Here is a 20,716-nt window from a genome sequence, read left to right as displayed (position 1 = left end):
CCAATTTACATTGAACACATTTCAAATGCTTATGCAATTTCAATAATTTTTATATTCAAAATGATATTTATTTATTATTATTATAAGAAATGATCTTTATTTATTGATTTTGTTTTCAGTTTAACAAACTATTCATTCTCATTAAATTACTTAATAAAATTTAAAAAATCAACTCATAACTAAACTAAATAATATAACTAAAAAATTTTTGTATAAATGATTAACAAACTCAAATACTAATTACAAAATTTTAATTATTCAAAGCTAAATAATTAATTACAAAAAAAATTTTTTATTAATAATATATATGATTAATTATTTTATACGAAATTCATAATTTGTGATTTTTATTTTTGTTCTTATAACCTAGTGATATTTTATTCAATTTTTCTTTTTTCAAATATATTTCTATGTTTTAATATTAAAATATTAAAAGAAAATGTTTAGAAGTAATTATTATTTAATATTTGTCATATAATTTATTTTAAGTTACTTTCACAATATATTTGTATGTAGGTTTCATTTTTCTTTTTCAATTTAGAAATTTATTTAAACACAAAATTCACAAAAATTCTTTTAACTTTTATTTTATACGTTTTTTTTTTAGTTTGTAAATTTTGTTTTATAATACAGTCTACGATAAAAAGGGTATAAATTTTCTTATAATTAGAATTTTAGGGAATTTTATACTTTTATTTATATTTTTGTATATAAACAAATTTTTTTAATTTAATTTTTGTTATTCATTTTTTTAACACATCTAATTTATTTTATGTATGTATTTACATATAACATATTAATATAAATCAGAATATAAATGTGGATAGGATTTTACTCTTTTTTTTCATTGTTTTGTTTTTTAATATGAACTGTAACTTTAATTTCAAAATATAATATGAAATTTATGATTAATTCTATATTTTTGGATGGGTTCAGTAAATATTTATTGTTGCGCTTGCATTTTTGCTTGCATTTGCGCTAACATTTCTTGCATTCTTCTTAATTCTGCTTCTTTTTCTTGTAATATTCTATCTTTATCAGATGTAACTATTGGTACAATATTATCAGTTGCTTCTTTTTTAATACCATTTTTAATACCTTTTGCCAAACGTTCAGAACGATAATTTTCATAATGAACTTCTTGTGTAACTTCTTGCAAATCTTGCATATGTGTACTAAAATTTCAAAATTTTTAATATTAAAATTTATAAAATATTTTTTTTTATTAAACATAAAACTAAAGTACATACATTAACATTGTTCTCAATTTAATGAAATCACAATGTTCTGGATTTTCAACTTCAACAACACCCCATGGGTATAAACGACCACGAACTTTTTTACCCTTAACTTCTAATAATGTATTGGCACCGCATACAGCAAATGGAACTGCCTCTTTTAATTGTTTTACTTGTTCCTTATAATCTTCATCTTCATCACTGTCACAATCTGGTAATGGATAAATTTTTATATGATTTTCTTCAATTTCTTGTAAAATTCTAGTTTTTAAACGTTGAATCTCTTTTTTAGTTAAACAATCAGCTTTTGCAATCACAGGCACAATATTAACTTTTGAATGTAATTTTTTCATAAATTCAATATCTAATGGTTTTAATCTAAAAATAAAAAATAAAACAATATTATTTATAATTTTTTATATAATTATATTTTATAAAAAAAAACAAAAAACATACCCGTGACCAAATGGTGATATAAAATAAAAACAGCAATGAATACGATTATCAACAATATTACGTCGATTCAAACCGCTTTCGTCTCTTAGGAACCTTTCATATTGCTCATCAATATATTCTAATATCGCAGAATAATCTGAATTATTTATTGCATCACCAAAACCTGGTGTATCTACAACAGTTAAACGTAATTTAACACCACGTTCTTCAATTTCAACTGTTGATGCTTCTAATTTCACTGTTTGCTTTTGTTTTTCTAAAATATTACAAATAAATATGTACAAGTTATTTTTATTACATTTAATGCTTATATAAAAATTTTTTTACCAATAGCTCCAGGTATAACTCTTTCTGGATATAAATCTGTCAAAAATAAACTGTTCACCAATGTTGATTTTCCTAATCCAGATTCACCAACCACCATTAATGTAAATTCAAAACCTTTTTTTACTGATTTTCTATGAACCTGGTTTGGTAAATTAGCAAAACCAACGTAGCCAGGAGTTTCAAGGCTCGAAAACTAAAAGAAAAAAAAAGAAAAAGATATGTTAAAAAAAGAAAGTTTTTTGTACCCAATCAATAATTTGTTTTCATTTTATGTTTATTTACAAAATGTTGTACATTTATATTTATTTTAGAATTTTATCAAAATTTTATTACTTTACGGTAATTAATCAATATTTGCCTAAGTATATCCGGAAATTGCGGTTTACTAATTTATTTATTATGATAGCCAATAAATGTTTAATCTAATCTTAACACTTAAGTGAAAGATATTTCAACTACCTTATGTCGAAATTAAGAGTTCAAATATAAATAAAAAAAATGATAAAAAAAAGTAAATAACATTTTTATTTCGATTATATAAATTGTAATAATTTGAAATTCTGTTACAAACAAAAACTGGTAGGTAACATTATTAGACAAAATGAATCACATTTTGAACACATCAAAATGAAACCCAAAAAAAATTAAAAATCATTAATACTTGTTTCAAATAGCTCTTCATACTCTCTCGTCTACAAATAAAATTTATTTTATTATTTACGCTCAATGAATGCTCGTATAAACAGGTCCAATGTTAAGTATAAATGGAAAAATTGTCATCAAATATAAAAATTAACTACAATATTTTCAAATGATGAAAGATTATGATATTCGTTGAAATTCAGGAAGACATATAACATAAGTACGAACACAAAACCCTAGTGGTTTTTACACAAGAAAAGAAATTTTTTAAGTGCTTATTTCTGCTTAAAAAAAACTCAGAAATCATATTTTGTTGCTTATGTCATGGTCGCAGTAAATGAGCGATATTGTTAACAAATAAACAATATAACAAAATATAAAAAAATCATTTATCATTATGCATTTAAAAATATTTTCAAATCATATTTAAATTAACCCTATGTGTACAATGTACAGTAATAAGCAGCTAGTTTAAAACTAAAACAATAATATTGAAAATTTTCTAATGAATACAAATTGAAAATCTAGCTAATAAAAAATTCAAGAATTTTATAAATGTATCAAATAGTATTCAATCACAATTTAATTTTATATTTTCTAGCTATTTTCAGAATAATTTAATTTTTTTAAATGAATTTTAATTGAATTGTATAATAAAATATTCAATTTAAATTTAACCATTTTTCAATAAAATTGTAAAAAAAATTTTGTTGAAAAATCAATTGTATCAAAATTTATGAAAATAGAAAAATAAAAAAAATATTTTTATTAATAAATCACACTTCACTTGAAAACTTAAATAATGTTCATCTTATAAATGCTGAAAACAATCACCACCACCAATTTTGAGTAATTACACATTGTCTTTTTTCCAAGAGAAGGTGCTTATGTTTGTATGTAAGTTTTTAGGTCATAACAATGTAGAAAATCTTATTCGGATTTCAATCTCATATACATATATTGTGAAGTATATGTATTACATTCCAAAGTGATGAAAATTGTACAAGCAAGTAGTAAAGAATAAAATTTCATACTCATAAAAGAGCAAATAGAAAATCATTCATTCTAAAGGATCAATTATTTGTCATTTGTTTCGTTTTTATAAGATATTTAAAGAGTTTTCTTTATATTCGGGAATTTCAATCAAAATTATTAATTACAACGTTCTCAAATAAATTAGAAAAGTCTAAAAGAATTCAAATTATTTCCTAACTAATTTAATAAGAAATAGAAATACTTAAATATTTATAATAAAACTATTCTCTTTACCCTTTCTCTCACTCTTTCTCTCATTTTATTACAATAATATAAAATTATTGTGCGTGTTGCAATTACATGCACACCATCAAATTAATGTCAATTTATTGTCATTATTCTATAACATTTTTTTGTCATCCCATTTTATTAAAAAAAAAATGTGTGCCCCCTTAAATGGTGTAAACCTAATTGAATTGTTCATAAGTATTTTTTTTTTTTCGTTTTCGATAATATTCGATAATAATGTTATTATTGACTAACTATTCATGCGTTTCAAAAATTTGCTTTCTACTTAAGCACAAAGATACTTTTTATACACACTTTCAAACAAATAATTCTCTTTAGTTTAAAAAAAAAATATTTGTTTTTTATAATAAAAAAACTGTTGCAACTAAAAACAAGAAAATAAAAAAAAAAAAAAAAATTCTTGATTAAAATTGTTGTTCCCATACGTGTGTATATGTGCGCTAACAAAACGCTTTCATTTACTTACTTTAATAAAAAAAAAAAATTTTTTTTTGTAAGTACACAAAAAACATTTGGAAAAGTTAAAAATAAAAAAATATTTTTTTTTACAGGCGACTCATCAAAATCTACTAAAAATCAGTTATTACTTATGCAGGCATTCCTATAAGAGTGTAAAATACAGTATGTTCCATTTGAAGTAAAAGTCAATAAGGAAAAAATAGTGTTTTACGGAAAAATCTTTTGATTCATTTTAATTTATTTGCAGTCTCTTACATCTTGCAGCCCTCTTTTCAGTCAGTATGCTGCAAAATTGAAATTTTATACATTTTCTTTGAGCAAACATTGAAACATTGAAATCGAAAAATTAACAAATTTATTTATATACAGAAATTCGGAGTTAGGATCGTAAACTTTGTAATTTAAAAATTATCAAATTCGAAAACAAAATTAACTGTAAGGAAACTTTAAATACAAAAATAATTATTTAAGTATATTTAACTGAACTGGCATCGGAGTATAATTCGAAAGAAATTCTTTTTATGAATTTAAATTAAATCATTATGTAAGTAAATTATGTGTATGTAAGTACTTATGAATGTAAGTATACATTTATAAGCAATAAATGAAAGTAATGTGGTCTTTACATTCACAGATAGTAAATTGCGTTAGTAGTAAGTTTATCGAAAATTTTGTTATACATATTTAGGTAAAATGTGTAAAAAACATTAAGAAATGAAGCTAAAAAAATAATCAATAAAAAATAGTACTCATAAATTATGACTTTGGCAAGTTAAAGTAAAAATTTTTTCACCAAATAATTTTTTCTTAACATGAGTGAGAAAAAATTGTTTGGTGACTAGAATTATTAGATAAAAATTCTAGTCGCCACAGAAAATTTAATTTTTTTTTGAGAAATCCACTTCATATTTCTGACAAAATTTCCCAATTCTTTAACCTTCACCCTATCTATTGAAACACTTTGTACATTTACAAAAAAAAAATACCTACATACCTACCTAACTATATACCTACAATATATTTTAGAAAGAATAAATTTAATAAAATAAATGAAACGGAACGAAATCAGAAAAGAATTCAAAAATATTTTCATTTTTTTTTTCTTTATTATTTTATTTAAGAGTAATTGAAATGCATAACGCATAATTGACACGTTTATTAGTTCATTAGTATATAAAAGGCTGTCTATGACCCCATCTACATTTAAGTATATATAAGTATTTACATACATTATTATTATTCCTATTTAAGTAACAAAAAAAAATTTTTTTTATTTACTGTGAATTTTTTTATTTCATAAAATTCCATAATGCATAAGTAAGAAAGTATGATGAAAGTATGATTTTTTTTTTTTAAACCATTTTAAGTATGTCTTTATTTTTTTTTTTGTGCTTTGTTTTTCTTAAAAGTATGGAAGTGTACTTACGGTGATTTTAATCATTACAAATATGTATATATACTTATTATGAGTACGTATGTATGTATGTACAATTATTATTATTCTAAAATGTTTAACAAAAAAATTTCCTTATTCTTTCTTATAAATACTACTTAAGTGATCACATACACCGTATATCTCTACATACTTACATACATAATAATGTTTTAAGAGTAAATTTATTCGCATACTTAAGTACACATAACCTCTATCTAAAAGAATCTTTAAAAAAAAAATTCTTTTCTTTATTGTCTTTCAGCAGAAAGTTAATTTAAATTGCAAGCTTGTACCTTGTATTTAAATGCGGTAAAAAATCATGTATTGTACTTTAATTATTAATAAATACATACATATATAATAACACCATATAGACATGTACATGTGTAGAGAATATATATATATATATATATATGTAAATACTTACACACACCTAAGTATGTGCATGCTTTGTTTTTTTAATTTTTTATTTAAAAAGTCACACCCGTTTATATTTTTATTTAATTCATTTTCATGATTATTTTAGATAGATAAATATTTAAATGTGTAACTATAGAGAATATTTTAGAACATTTCCCAACAAATTTGTAAAGAATAAGAAATTTACTTATTTATTAATTTTAATGTAGTCTACTCGTTTGTTTATAAAAAAAAAATTGTTCTATTTTTACATCATTTAATTTTGAAAGGTGAAATTTTATACAAAAATTCATATAAGTAAATTCGTGGGGAACCTACTTATTTCCATGAAATAATTTAAAATGGTCTAATAATTTTCCTATAGTAATAATATCGTGTAAAGAAATAATTTTTGACAATTTATTGACAATTTGAGGAACCATCAAAAATTTTTTCAATTTCAATTATAATTTCCAATTTAATATTAGCAAAATTTCAAACTCTAATTTGATAAAATTGCAATTATCAAGAAATTATTTCTTCTAAACTCCATAATTTTCCAAAATTTTAATCAAAATGTCTTCCTTTTAAAAATTACATGCATAATATTGTTTATACACTTAATCCATCAACAAATTTTTCAATTTAATCCTCCTTTTACTTTTATTTATCATCCTAAATGTATGCAATTAGTTAACATATTATGATATTGAGAAAATCATGTAAAATAAAACATTGTTTGTTTTTAACACTCAAATGATATGTCCAATAACGAGCCACTCAAATTATTTAATGGAAAATGTGCTGTTTTATAAAACCAAATTATATTTTAATTCAAAATTTATTCATTTTTATGCACTTCAATGGATTATACTCAAGTAAGTATTTGAGTTTAATCGTATTTTATAAGAAGATAATTATAATTTTAATCAAATGTTTGTAATATAACAACGATATTTAAGTATATATATATTATTTGAACGTGAAAATAATAAAACACAAAAAAAAAGAAATTAAAAATATGAAAAAAAAAGGATTAAAGTACTATAATATTGTTATCTCTACTATAGTCTGAAGAAATACTTAAGTATATTTCATATTATTTGAACTAAAGGACACAAAATCAATTTTGTATAAAGTAAGAATAAGTGGTAAAATATTAGAAAGAAAATGTACTTATTGTTGTACGCACTTATTTTTATATAGAGGCAACAACAGAAATTAAATGCAAAAATGGAAGACATAAAAAAAAGAATTTATTTAAGTACATATTATGTGATTATTGAGAATAGAAGGCGTTATACAATTCTTACTTTATTTTATTTAATTTTAAAGGGTTAATAATATTATTCAATATTATAAGAGGGAAAATAACTCACTGAAAATTCTAATTCAATTTAGTATTTTTATTTCTAGTAAATTTTAAATATGCAATTGAATAATATTAACATATTTATGTAATTCAAATTTCCTAAGTTAAATTATTAAATTAAAACCATTGGGTTTTAAATATGGAACAAGTCATGTATAAAAATTTGAATTACATACATCAGTTTTGTTACAAAATTAATTTTAAATAATTTATTTTATTACTAAAAAGCTACACTTAAATGATTTAGTTTTCAGATCATATAACAAAATTTGCAATTTGGCTTAGTGTTAACATTAAATTTTACAACAAACCAAAAAAATTAAAAACTTTTAGTAAGGTAATTATTAACAAATACAAATTATTTTTATAAGAAAATTAAATTTCATGATGCTGAATTAAAAATTTCAAATATTTCCTAAAAATTCTTGAATTTAATGAATATCTCATGAAAGCGTTCAGTAAATAATTATTTATTTTCTCGATTTTGTATAATTTTAGCAAGAAATTGTAAATTTTTATTCAATTGTTCAGTAATTACATATTTATTAAACGCATTCAAGTAACTGGGTCACTTTAATAAAGATAAGAAATTAAAAAATAAAAATGAAACTCTGTGTTTAGCAAGCAAAAATAAACAGCCTATTAATTAATACGATTTCATACTTATAAAATCATCTTACAATTCGCAAAAATATATTTAAAATAAAAGTTAAATACTTATTATTCATTAATTAAATTATTATTTATTATGTAAATGAAATGTAATACTTATGATTTTTCAAAATTTTTATTTAAGATATTTTACTTATCGAAAATATTTTTGAATATTAAGCAATAATTTGAACAATATACCGCATGAAAAATTAAAGTATATATAAAAAATAGCTGAATAAAATTATAAAAATATGAAAATTAAATTAATACCAGCTTATACAAATTTGAATTAAAAAATATGCCCATTTCAATCATCTGCTTAATTCATCAACAAAATCGAGCATACTCGTATAACATTATGTATAAAAGGCACGAAAAAAAAAAAATAATAATTATTTTGACCTTAATTTGAGACCTAAAATATACAAATTTGTGTAGTTATGCATCTAATTACATATACATATAAAATGTTTACGTATATATAATGTAAAAAATACAACAGTACTTAAAATTTTCAAATTGCTTAATCAAATTAATTATCAAATTATAAGTATGATAATTGCCTGTTATTCGAAAAATGTTATATGAACAAAAAGCTATATACATATACAAATTTTATTTTACAAGGGGATGAATCGGAAAAATTTTTTTAATTTAAGTAAATATCTTAAATGTTGACAAAAATTTTATCAATAATCGTTTATAATGTTCAAATTTAAATGTAAAATTATATTTGTACATTAAGAATTTTCTCCATTACATTTTCAGATGATCTTATATTACATATATTTATTATTTTCACTGGAATGGAGGATGTTTACTATAACATAAGCAATACATTCATTAATTTTATGTATCTTCAATATTGTCCTATACATTTGTACAAACATAAAAATGGCTTGAATTTACACTGGCCATCAGCTAAAATTTTATTCTGCCATGTAGGTATTTAAAAACGGTTTGTTCCTTAGATTTTGCTTCTATCGTTATAGAATCACTTACTTAATTCAATTATACCTAAAATAGAATCAGAATAAATTTAGTTAAAAATTCAATAATTATTTATCAGATTAAGAATTTCAGTGGCTTCAATTTAAATTGAAGCGGTTCAAATATTTTCGTAACAAAAAACATTCAATTTTAAATTCAGGAAATTGCAAATATTTAAATAAATACTAAAAGTGTAATAAGTATGTCTTGAATTCCGCCCGGAAATCATGAAAACTTTTGAAATTTGTTATCAATTTTTCCTCCCTTCAGATACCTATTATACAGATTATTCATTCTGTTTTAATTCTATTACTCGTATGAAAACGAAAAAAAAATTTTTTTATTAGTTTAAATTTACTTGAACTACTATTAAGAATTCTAATTTAATTGTCTGAATAACTCAAATTAATTTAAAAATAATATTTTTTAATAGTTAATATAAAATATACGTATATCGTGCTTACATATAACAAGCAAGTATACTGTCTAGAGAATTTATTAAGATTTATTTGTTAAAATAAAATAGCAAATAAAACTTATGAAATTCCATGTTAATTCAAGTCATTTCAATAATTAAAATTGAAAAAAATCGCTTTAAACCTTAAATAGTTTTATAAAATATTTCAGATCAAATTCCAAGAATATACAACTGTTGATTATTTTACAATATTTTGAAATTTTTAGATCAAAAACCAATAAAATTTATTCGTGTTCCAATCTTAAACATTTTAGTAAATAATTTAAAAATTTTTCAAATGGACAGACAGACAAAATAATTAAGAATAATCAAAATTTGTTTTTAATTTTGAAAGTAAATTCGAGAATTCGCAAGAAAATTTTTAAATTTATTCATTTTCTAACTAAAATTTCTCATTACAGTTGCGTTTTAAAACTTATTTCTCGAAGTTAATAACAAACACCACACTAAAACAAAACATTTTACCCCATAGGGTAAGACCCCTTTAACACTACATCGAAAAAAAAATCATTTTTATCGTTCACAAAGCTTAGAAGCCTATAAAGTGTACTCATAATTAACAAAAGAGAATTTACCTTATACTTTAGCTCATTAAAAACTTAAGAATTTCGTAATTAACACTTAGTTATTGTATTTCACACAAAGTGCAGACTGCAGTGCAAAGAAATATTTCTTTGACCAAATAATTAAACTATTATCAAAAGAAAATTAAAATGAATTTATCCCACATTTTTTATTTTACATTTTCAATTGTAAATTTTAATTTGTTCTTCCAAAAAAAAAATAAAGCATCACTTAGCCTATTTTTGGAATATAATTTTCAAGCAAGACGCTATAATCAAAGTTTTCAATTTCTCATTTAAATCTCAAAAAAGCTATTGTTTAACACGTAACTACATCATTATTAACACACTTAACTCTACATCAAATATAATTAGCCGCATAATTATTTAGCAGAACAGCATTTTCTGTGTAAGTTTTCACTATGCATAACTAACATAAGTAATAGCAATTACTTATTAATTTACTTAGCTATAAAACTTTCAAAACCATGTAATAATTTTTATTATTTCTTTTTTTTCCTAAATTATTGTTTCTAATTTTTTTTATAACAAAATATTTCTAGTAAATTTAATTGTGAAACTACAAATGTAACACATTACAAAATAAAAATTTTTGATGTGATCAGCACGATCAGCACATAATCGACCGCATTTAGTATTTTATGAGTAGGTATATCAAAATTCCAATAAATCTATATTGTAGTCTTTAAGAATTGCAAGAAAAAAAATTTCATTTAAATATGGCCGTCCATGTTTAATTAATTCGTTTGCCAAACAGAATTTTAATATTAATCACTTAAGTCCATCCATCAGATTGGAATATAAAATTTTGAGTAAACTTTAATTGAAAAATTCTCTTACACATATCCGAAAATACATATTATTTAAACGTCGTCCCATATTAGACGCACCCCATTAACTGAAACTTAAAAATATCCCCAAAATTTAACAAAATTCATAAAATATCAAAATTTAAACTCAGACATAATTTTTTTTTTAAATATACTCAACCGAAATTTGGATCAGCATGAGTGCAAAAAGTACTGAACGATAGTACGATAATGGACCCTAAAGAAAAAATAAACTAATTTATGATATTTACGGTTATCAGGCACGGAAGAAAAGCGTTTTCGTCCAAAAAAAAAAAAACGACATGTGAAATCTAGTTAGATTACAATACCTATTCCTCTCTCTTTTTGAATTTAATACGGTCGGTAAAAAATTAATAAATACCTACAAAGCTATAATATACTTTCCCTCTCTAAATCTCTATTTCTTTCAAACATAAAAAATAACTACATACTTTAAACCCTTAAATTAAAAACTAAAAATATTAAAAAATAATGGAAAGTAAAACCAAAACCACATTGTTCTGTATTTTTCTTTCCTTTTCTTTTTGTAGTATTATGACGCTTGCTTGCTTTACAATGACTTATTGTAATACAACACTTTATACACTTATTTATGTAGAAAGCTAAAATGTGACTATATTCATAAGTAGATTAAATTTCCGATTTGTGGTGATTACATTAAATTAGTAAGTAAGCCACAATACAAAAAAAAAAAAATTCTGTTGACAAAAAAAAAAAGTTTTTTTTGGACAGTAGAAGGGTTTTTATTTTTAACAACAAAAAAAAATATGTATGTATGTATGCTACCACCATGTATAAGAATGCAGTGTTGAATATCAACACATAGCCGCACAACAATAATGCAAAACCATGCGCTTACATAGTTAAAATTAAAAAAAATAAAAATTAAATTGCAATATTATTTCCATTTTTCCTACAATAAAAATAAATTATAAATTTTCGTGTACATGTAAGTATGCATACATTTTTATTATTAAGTATTTAAACGTATGTACTTAGATATGGGGGGTTAATATTTTGTGCATCCTTCCAGGAAATGTGCAATTTTTTCAAAATTTATTCATGTATCAATTTATTTTTTACAGTCATATTTGTACATACTTTTCATAATTTACGTTAAATATGTATGTATGTATATATGTACATATTAAATGTATATTGTACATACTAATGTTTATATGCACTTGTATCGGGAACATTGCCCCGTTTATTCACCCCATAAATATTTTTAACCATAAACTACCTACATACTTGATTTTTACAGTTAAAGTGAGATTATAATTTTTTAAAGAAAAAAGAAAAAAATAAAATAAAAATAAAAATTGGAATTGATTTTTTTTTTTGCAGAACTTTTTTACATTCTTAATTTTTTAAATAAAATATTAAAATGAAAAACGTTCATCTCTTTCTATTTCAATTTAGAAAATAAAAAAAAAAAATAAGCACAAAAGAAACAATGAAAAAAGAATATGAAAAAAAATTTTTTTTTTTTTTTTTGTAAAGTTTCAAGTTAAGCCAGCCAGGCAGTTATAAACTACCGTTATAAAATCCAGAAAAATTTTAATTTATAATCGTTCGTCTTAAAAGTGATATGAAAAAACTTGTAAAGTAAAAGAGGATTAAAAACAAGAAAGAAGAATAAAAATATTAAATGTTTACTAAATTTTCATAATTTAGAGAAAATAAAAAGCAAATTTCTTTTAACATAAAAAAAAATAAAAATTCCAATGGATTAAATGGTCAAATCTGTTCCCATACTTCAATTCGGCACTGCAATTTGAAAGTACATAATAAAGTGTGTATTAACGTGACACATCGAAATATGTAAGTAGTTTATGAATTATGGTTTGCTTACGGCCCATTAAACATTTTATTTAATGCTTTAGAGGAGGAGTGAGTTGCCAAATCCTTAAAAGCCCCAAAAATTAAATTATATAATATTTTTATGCTAAATAGCTAGTATTTATATACATACATATGTATAACAAATACTATATAAATATTACAGTAATTTGGTTCCGAATTGTAGGAATTGTGTATTTAAATCTAATTAGAAGATTATATTTTAAATAAATTAATAATAATAATATTTAGATTCAATTCGGTTCTGGTACAAAATTCTTGAATTCTAAAGCTGATTTGATATTAAGTAAAGCTGAGAATTTCATTAAACTTAATATGAAAACTAATAAATAAACCAAGCAGGATTAATTAGAAATTGTCATATATGTACATGTGCTTCGATTCTAATAATAAAAGAGTTCTTAATATTTGTAACAGATTGTATAGAATTCAAATGTTATGAGAAGAAGAAACCCATTTGCATTTTGGGTATTTGCTGCACTAGCAAAATATACTAAAAAAACGTTTTATGTACGCTTGGAATTTTTACACTAAAATTTCATAAATTTTTTTCTGTTCATTTATTTCAATTTAAATGTTGAATGTAAAGCGTTTTCTTATACCTTATTCTATTCCTTTATTATTTCATTTATCTTCCTTGTTTTTTCTATCATTATTTATTTATTTATAAAATATGCATGTAAACACTTCACCATAATAATGTTGTTGTATGAAATTGAAAATGTAATAATTTCCTATATACTCGTACTTATCTACTTATGTAAGAAAGAATATGAAATATAAAAAAACATAAGCAAAAATCTCACTTTTTTATGTACTTGAAAAATACAAAATAGAAGTGAGTGATAATAAGAATTGTAAATAAATACCAAGAAATCTATTTTGCCATTTTTAGTTACCTACTTAAATTCTTATTGGAATTATATTATGAAAATCTTATTAGTTTCTTGATACTTATTTTATTTTCATGTTTTTTAAATGTCACAAGTTAAAATGAAGGTTAAGTTCTTAGGCATTTTTCCATTTTTTTTTTCCTATTTTGATTTTTAAAGATTTAATTATTTATTACATTTACAGCCTGAGAGTATATCTCGTTTTTTATTCACTTTCAAATCAGAATTTTCAGTATTTCTAATGGATTTTTTACTTTTCCAATAAGATTAGTCATTTTTTTAAATTGGATTTTTGCATTTTTTCTCAAATTATCGATTGAACGTCTCACTTTCAAAAACAAAGTGAATTGAACGTCTCACTTTCAAAAACAAAGTGAATAAATTTTGTATGCTTTTTACAAAAAAAAAAACGAGATATTCAATACCAAATAATTCTTCTCATTCGAAAATTACATTATACAAGTATATGACAGTTACTCACTTGCTTCTCACTTTCCGAGTAAAATGGCGAAATAGAAAATCAGGCCCATTCAACACAATTTAATTCAATTAAATAGAAAATTTCATTCACAGAATACTAAAAATATTTGTATTAAGAAATAAATTAAAATATATTCACTTTAATTATAGTAGTAAAATTAGAATATTTTGTAATACAATTAATTTTAATAATTCTACGAAACTGCTTTCTAATTGAATTAATTTAAAATAATCCCTAATTAATAATTTCAATTTTTAAATATTATTAATTTTGAATAAACAAAATTTATTTTAATTAGTTACTATACTAGATATAAAAAAAGCAATGTGCAAATGTAGAAGTCTAGAATAGCATTAGCACTAAAATTTTCATAAAGACTTTTACATATATGCTAAGTACTTGTTTATTATTTGTTTTATTGAAACTTGCTTCAAAAAAAATCTTTTTATACAACATTTTTGTACCACATCCGAAATTTTAATAATTTTCTTACAATTTAATTTAAAAAATTAATATCAGCATTTTTAATAAAACAATATAAATTCTAAAAATATCAAAATTTTTGTAGGAAATATGAAAATGACTTCATTAGGGGCTAGTATGTACTTAATTGCAATTTTATTTTTAATATAATTTTTACAAAATCTATTAGAAAAAATAATGGTAAAATTATTTTTTCATAACAATAATTATTTTTATTTTTTATTTTTTATTCCTCATCAGCTACTGACCAATATTATTTTTATAGGTAAATAACAGAAATATGTTAGTAGGTATGTAAGTATAACAAATTTTATTATTACTTACTTACATATGTATGTATAAGTATATAATTATGTAGGTACTTATTATATAAGTATTTTGTTTTATTTTATGAAAAATATTATGTGATTTAATATCAAACAAAGTGTAAAAAAGCACTTAATGCATAATACATTCGTTTTAGTTACATCCCTACATATATATTGTATATAAAAATTTTTTTATATTTTTAAAAAATCAAAAATAAAGCAAACAATAATCATTCTTTCTTTCTTTCTTAAAAAAAAAAAAGGAAAATTACAGTAGAATAAAAAAAACATGCTTTTAAAATTGTTTATGATAAAATTTTTTCACAAAATCTCTTTAAAGATGTTAAGCAAGTTTAAATAAAATATAATTATTTTAATAATCTCTGACATCCAAATTGTAAGTAAAACGCAAACTTTACAAAGTTGTATGATTTAGAAAATATTAACTATGTTAAAAATTTGTTTAAAACATTAGAACTGCTTCGAAATATTTAATAAAAGGCAAATAAAGCAAGCCATTCATCTAAAAATTTAAATTGCTATACTTTAGTAAAACTGATTAGTCAAAACATTAATATGTATGTAGCTGACATTGTCAATTTAAATTGAAAACAGCTGATCATTTTTGAAATGTGATTATTAAAAACAAAAAATAAGATTTGATTTGAATTCCAGAATTTTTTTTTTAAATGTTATAAATAATATGCAAGAATAGTGATCCAAAATGTTAAATTATAAAATTTTTATGGATTACGGATCTGATGGAAGCTAGTGTCAGGGATCTTAACCGTTTTCTGAAAAGTTCGATGCGAATTTTTTAATATTTTACGGTAATATGGGGATATCTTAATATTTTACGGGGATATCTAGCTCATGTGTACCGGCAAAGTACTGTTACGGTAATATAAATTTATAATAGTGCGATATATAAACTGTAATATACAACTTTTGATACGATTTGGATGTCATCGAATGTTTTAAGGCTGTTAAGAAAAAAAAAATATGATTATTTTTTATTTCTGCTTTCTTGGTTTTTTCCTTGTATTTTCTAAAATTCATTCCGGTCTGATAATTATTTTACATTACAGTTTTTTTATTTTTTTTTAAAGAAACAACAAATTCTATTCTGTTTCTCATATTTTTCATAGATGATTTTCTTCATGCATAAATATTTTAAGTATGTTGTAAACAATTTACACCCCTCTAATAGCATAATTTTGTGTTTTCTTTTTTCTATGTTTATATAATACAAAAGATGTTTTTTAAAATAAATTTTCTTTCAACTCGGCTTAGAAATTTTTTTTTTTGAGTAATAAACTAAAAATAAAAGCAAATATAAAGAAAAATTATATTAAATTCAAATATACTTATGGCATTTTTATAGAAGTTTTAAAGAGATTATAATTTTTCTTTTTAGCATCCAGAAAAATTACAATCTTAAAAATCTTATATTTATATTTTAATTTATTAATTTATTATAGTCGTTCTGTTTTCTCTGGTTAGTATTGAAGAACTTTTAGTCATATTTTATTTCTTGCATCTTTTTTTTTGCTTTTAATTTTCATTCCTCTTGTACACAGTTGATATGGAACTAGGTACCTACATTAATATAAGAACAATTTGTATGACTCAAGAACAGATGGATGCAAGAATGCATGAAATTTTTTATTCATAGAAGAAACAAAAAACAAAATGCCTTTGTATACAATATTATTTATTAATTATTAAAAGAAAAAGATGAAAGAAATAATTTACACAGTGTATTATTAATGGATTTATGATAAAAAAAAGCAAGAAATAAAAAATGTTTCCAAAACAAAATTAATAAATTTAATATTAATTTTAAATTTCATATTTTTTTTTTGTATTATTTCTTAATGTAAATTTTATTAGTTTAAGCTATTTACATTCAATTATATAAGAGAAAAAAATATATGAGTAGGCAGGTGATAAAGTTGATATTATAAAATGCATGTGTCTGAAATTAATTTAACTAGGTATGGAACAGTTTACCTATATGTATGTGTAATTATTGATTGTTGCATGAAAATATTATGAGTCATAGTTATGGATAATATTCACTTGAATACCTAATGCGCGATATTATGTATGCATTCATTTAAAATGTGTACTAAAAATATACAGGGTGATTCATTAAAAAAATACGATATTCCTTTAAAATTTTTAAATACAAATGGTTTATTTTTTTTTTGCTTTACTTATCTCCTATATATGTACCTACTATTGAAAATTTTTTAACGTTCAATGTTTTAAATTAAAGGTTACGATACGAAACTGTGCAAAATTTTTGTAAAAAAAAAAATAATTTAAAGTTTCTAAAAATTTAATAAAATATAGAAGAAAAAATTGATATTTTTCTAAACACTAAATGATTGTGTTTCTGAAATTAGGTATAGATTGTAGGTCTACATAAAATATTAGTTATATAGATATTGTAGTTAAGCTCCTTTAATCTAGTCCAGGCATGGGGAACCTGCGGCCTTAAGGCCGCATGCGGCCTTTTAACTGTTTTTTAGTGGCCTTTGTCCTTAAAAAAATTTATTTCTTATATTTCTTAAAAGTTAAAATTTTGCTGCCAAACGAGGCTGGAACCAAATATAAAATTGTTATCGAGCAACAAACAATCACAGAAAAGTCATTGAAATAATGAACCATATTATTTTATTAATAATGTACATACTTACTTATCTATTTTTATTTATGAAATAAACTGTTTTATGTTATTTTTTATATTCTGACATAATTTTGTTTTCATCAACCTACACAAAGCAAAAATTTATAACCTTTGGACTTTTTTTAAACTTTGTGGCCTGATTGACTTTGCATTGACTAAAATTTGGCCTTATATAGAGAAAAGGTTCCCCATCCCTGATCTAGTCCTTTCAAAAATGGTTTGCCCAAACTGCTTTTATCTATTTCGGAAGCGCTTAAAGCAAAATTAAAAAAATAGTTTGGCAAATTGAAAATTCATGAAAATTTGTTAAAATTCCTACATTTCAGAAAACATTCCAAATTTTTGTTCTGAATTAGATTTTGCATCTAGTTCCAAACTAAAATTTTACTCATTTTTTATACCCTATACAAAACGATGGTATATATTAAGGGACTAATTACTGAATCATTTTGTATATAATGTGTTCTTATTTAAAATATTTGAAAATATTGTATTAAATAATATTAAGTATTAAAACATCTATTAACTCTATACTTAGACAACTTTAAAAAGAAGATTTTTAGAGATAAGTATGACGTGTAAAAATTTAGAAATTAAAATACCATAATTAAATGATATTCTAAATTAATTTATCCTTAAATTTTATTGATTATACGAGGAATTCTTCCAATAATTACCTATACCTACATATGTACATAATTGAATGTCCTCAAATTTACTTAGAATTATAATAGGATTGCAGTAGTACAATATATCTATAACACTATTATAAATTATAAGAAGTGGAATAAGAAGGAACGATTTTAATAAATAAGTATACTTATTGTTATATGTATATTACCTCGGTACATATAGGTCTATACAATATAATGTAATGAAAAATGAGAATATTAAATTTAATATCCTTTCTGTTTTCCGTAAACGACAACGCCCTTGAAATGCTTATTAAATATGAAATAAAATAAATAAAGTGGAAATATGTACATAATATAATACGTACATCTAGTTATGGCATATAGAAATATTAAATTTTTCCACAAAATCCAAAAAAAAAAAAAAAAAAAGTATTAACATGCAATTTTAAGTTTATTTTTTCTCTGTTCCTTTGCTGGCTGATTTTTATATGCTATTTATTATATTCTTATAGTTTTTTTTTTCTTGTATTAAGACCAGACAACGCCTACAAACAGGAATTCTTTGGCAATATTAATTTTTATTTCAAAAAAAATCAAATAACCCCCCATATTTTTTTGGGGGAACAAAAAGTATCTTTTTAACTAGCATTGATCAAGTATGTACATACACGCTTACATATTACACAGAGGTATGTACATATGTACAATATATAAAATTGCAAAAACAAACTAAAAAAAGTAAAGAAATGAATATAAAAATCTTTGTAAATATACACACAATGTTTGTATGTACATATTATGTATATAAAAGATATTATACGTATATAGAACGTATGTATGCATGCATGTGTATCAAAATGTAATGCTATATTATATAAATATGTACATTAAAATATCAATTTTTTTCTTACATTTTTTGCAGCAGTATCTGACGACATTTCACACTTAAGTTCGTCCGGTTTTTTTTTTTACTCCAATATAAAAAAAATATGTAAATCCTGGCAGTTGAAAGATTACCTTATTTGTTTCTTTTCTTGTTTTTTCAAAATTATGTTTTATATTTTATTTTTTATTGATTCAAATATTAAAACTTTAAATTTAATATTTTAAATTTAAATATTTTAAGATTAAAAAGCAAACAAAAAAACTCCTTTTCCTTTCTCTCTACGTATTCAAAGAGAAATAAAATGTAGGGTAAAAAAATTACTAAGGTGATTGAGGTGAATTCATTAAATTTATTATAGAAAAAAATCGGTAATTTCTTATTAAAAATAATTTTATAAATTTCACGAAAATCTGAATTTTCTTTTCAATTTTTTAACGATGTAAAAATTATTTTATAATTCTCCTTTTTTTTCTTTCACAATTTTATTTTTTTTTTTTCTTTTTAAATTTTTTGTAAACAACGCTTCGATTTTTTTAACGCTATTCTTTTGAAAGCCGGATAAAAACTGGTAAAAAAAATTTTTTTTAAATAGAAAACAGAAAATAAATTTTCCTTTTCCCTCTTGTGTTAAATAAATACAAAAATTAAAATTTGTATGAAATATGACAGCCGAAACGAAAAAGGAGAAATTTTTAATTACAAAATGTCATTTTGCTATAAAAATAAAAAACGAAATGCATGACAGTTCATTCAACAATTTATATCTTGTTCTCATTGTAAATTGCAATTTTAAGTTACTTAGAAATGCGAAAATGCTTCATTCGACAAAAATTAACTCAGGTAAATAATAAAGTCGCGACTAATTTAAAAATACTTCAATTCAAAAAGTAATTCAAGTATATTTTGACAATGTCAAAAAATTATGTTAAAATTAATACTAGTACTTATATAAAAAAAAATATGTACTAGAAATTATAAACATAATTTGACAATAATATGATTGTTTTTTCACTTTGACAGTTTCAAAATTTTATATATATATGTAATATATAACATAATATTATAATCAACAAAACAATTTAAATCTGATTTCTATTACTCTAACCACTTTTGCTTTCCAACTTTTGAAAAAAAGTACTTTTTTTTATTAGTACAATTTACTAGTGTTTTTGTTCACGTAACAAAAACATAAATATTTTGATTAGTCGATTAAACATAAATTATAAAGAAACATAACACAAAACACAAAAATAAGGAAACATAAATATTTGATTAGTCGGTGAAAAGTAGTAAAAACTTGCTA

General features: G+C 22.1%; 1 protein-coding gene across 1 annotated transcript; it reads right to left on the bottom strand.

The window, feature by feature from the left end:
* Window positions 1-837: 837 nt before the first annotated feature.
* On the bottom strand, window positions 838-19,888 carry LOC129607663 (septin-1). The gene is made up of 5 exons (XM_055518804.1): window positions 19,439-19,888; window positions 2,022-2,214; window positions 1,695-1,950; window positions 1,251-1,616; window positions 838-1,175 (listed from the first exon to the last, which is right to left on the bottom strand). The coding sequence occupies exons 1-5, from the start codon at window positions 19,463-19,465 to the stop codon at window positions 944-946; spliced, it is 1,074 nt and encodes a 357-aa protein (XP_055374779.1). The 5' UTR covers window positions 19,466-19,888; the 3' UTR covers window positions 838-943.
* Between the last annotated feature and the right edge of the window lie 828 nt (window positions 19,889-20,716).

The sequence above is a fragment of the Condylostylus longicornis genome, unplaced genomic scaffold, assembly GCF_029603195.1.
Source record: "Condylostylus longicornis isolate FDR11 unplaced genomic scaffold, ASM2960319v2 ptg000028l, whole genome shotgun sequence".
NCBI classification, from domain to species: Eukaryota; Metazoa; Arthropoda; class Insecta; order Diptera; family Dolichopodidae; genus Condylostylus; species Condylostylus longicornis.
This window is presented reverse-complemented; position numbering and strand designations above follow the sequence as displayed.

What these genes read in the sequence shown, in the direction of transcription:
- LOC129607663 (XM_055518804.1), bottom strand. Translation starts at nt 19,465, where the DNA reads ATGTCGTCAGATACTGCTGCAAAAAAT. An exon ending in AGTTATACCTGGAGCTATTG is followed by an intron (nt 1,951 to 2,021) that starts GTAAAAAAATTT and finishes GTAATATTTTAG; the next exon opens with AAAAACAAAAGCAAACAGTG. An exon ending in AAATTGAGAACAATGTTAAT is followed by an intron (nt 1,176 to 1,250) that starts GTATGTACTTTA and finishes TTGAAATTTTAG; the next exon opens with TACACATATGCAAGATTTGC.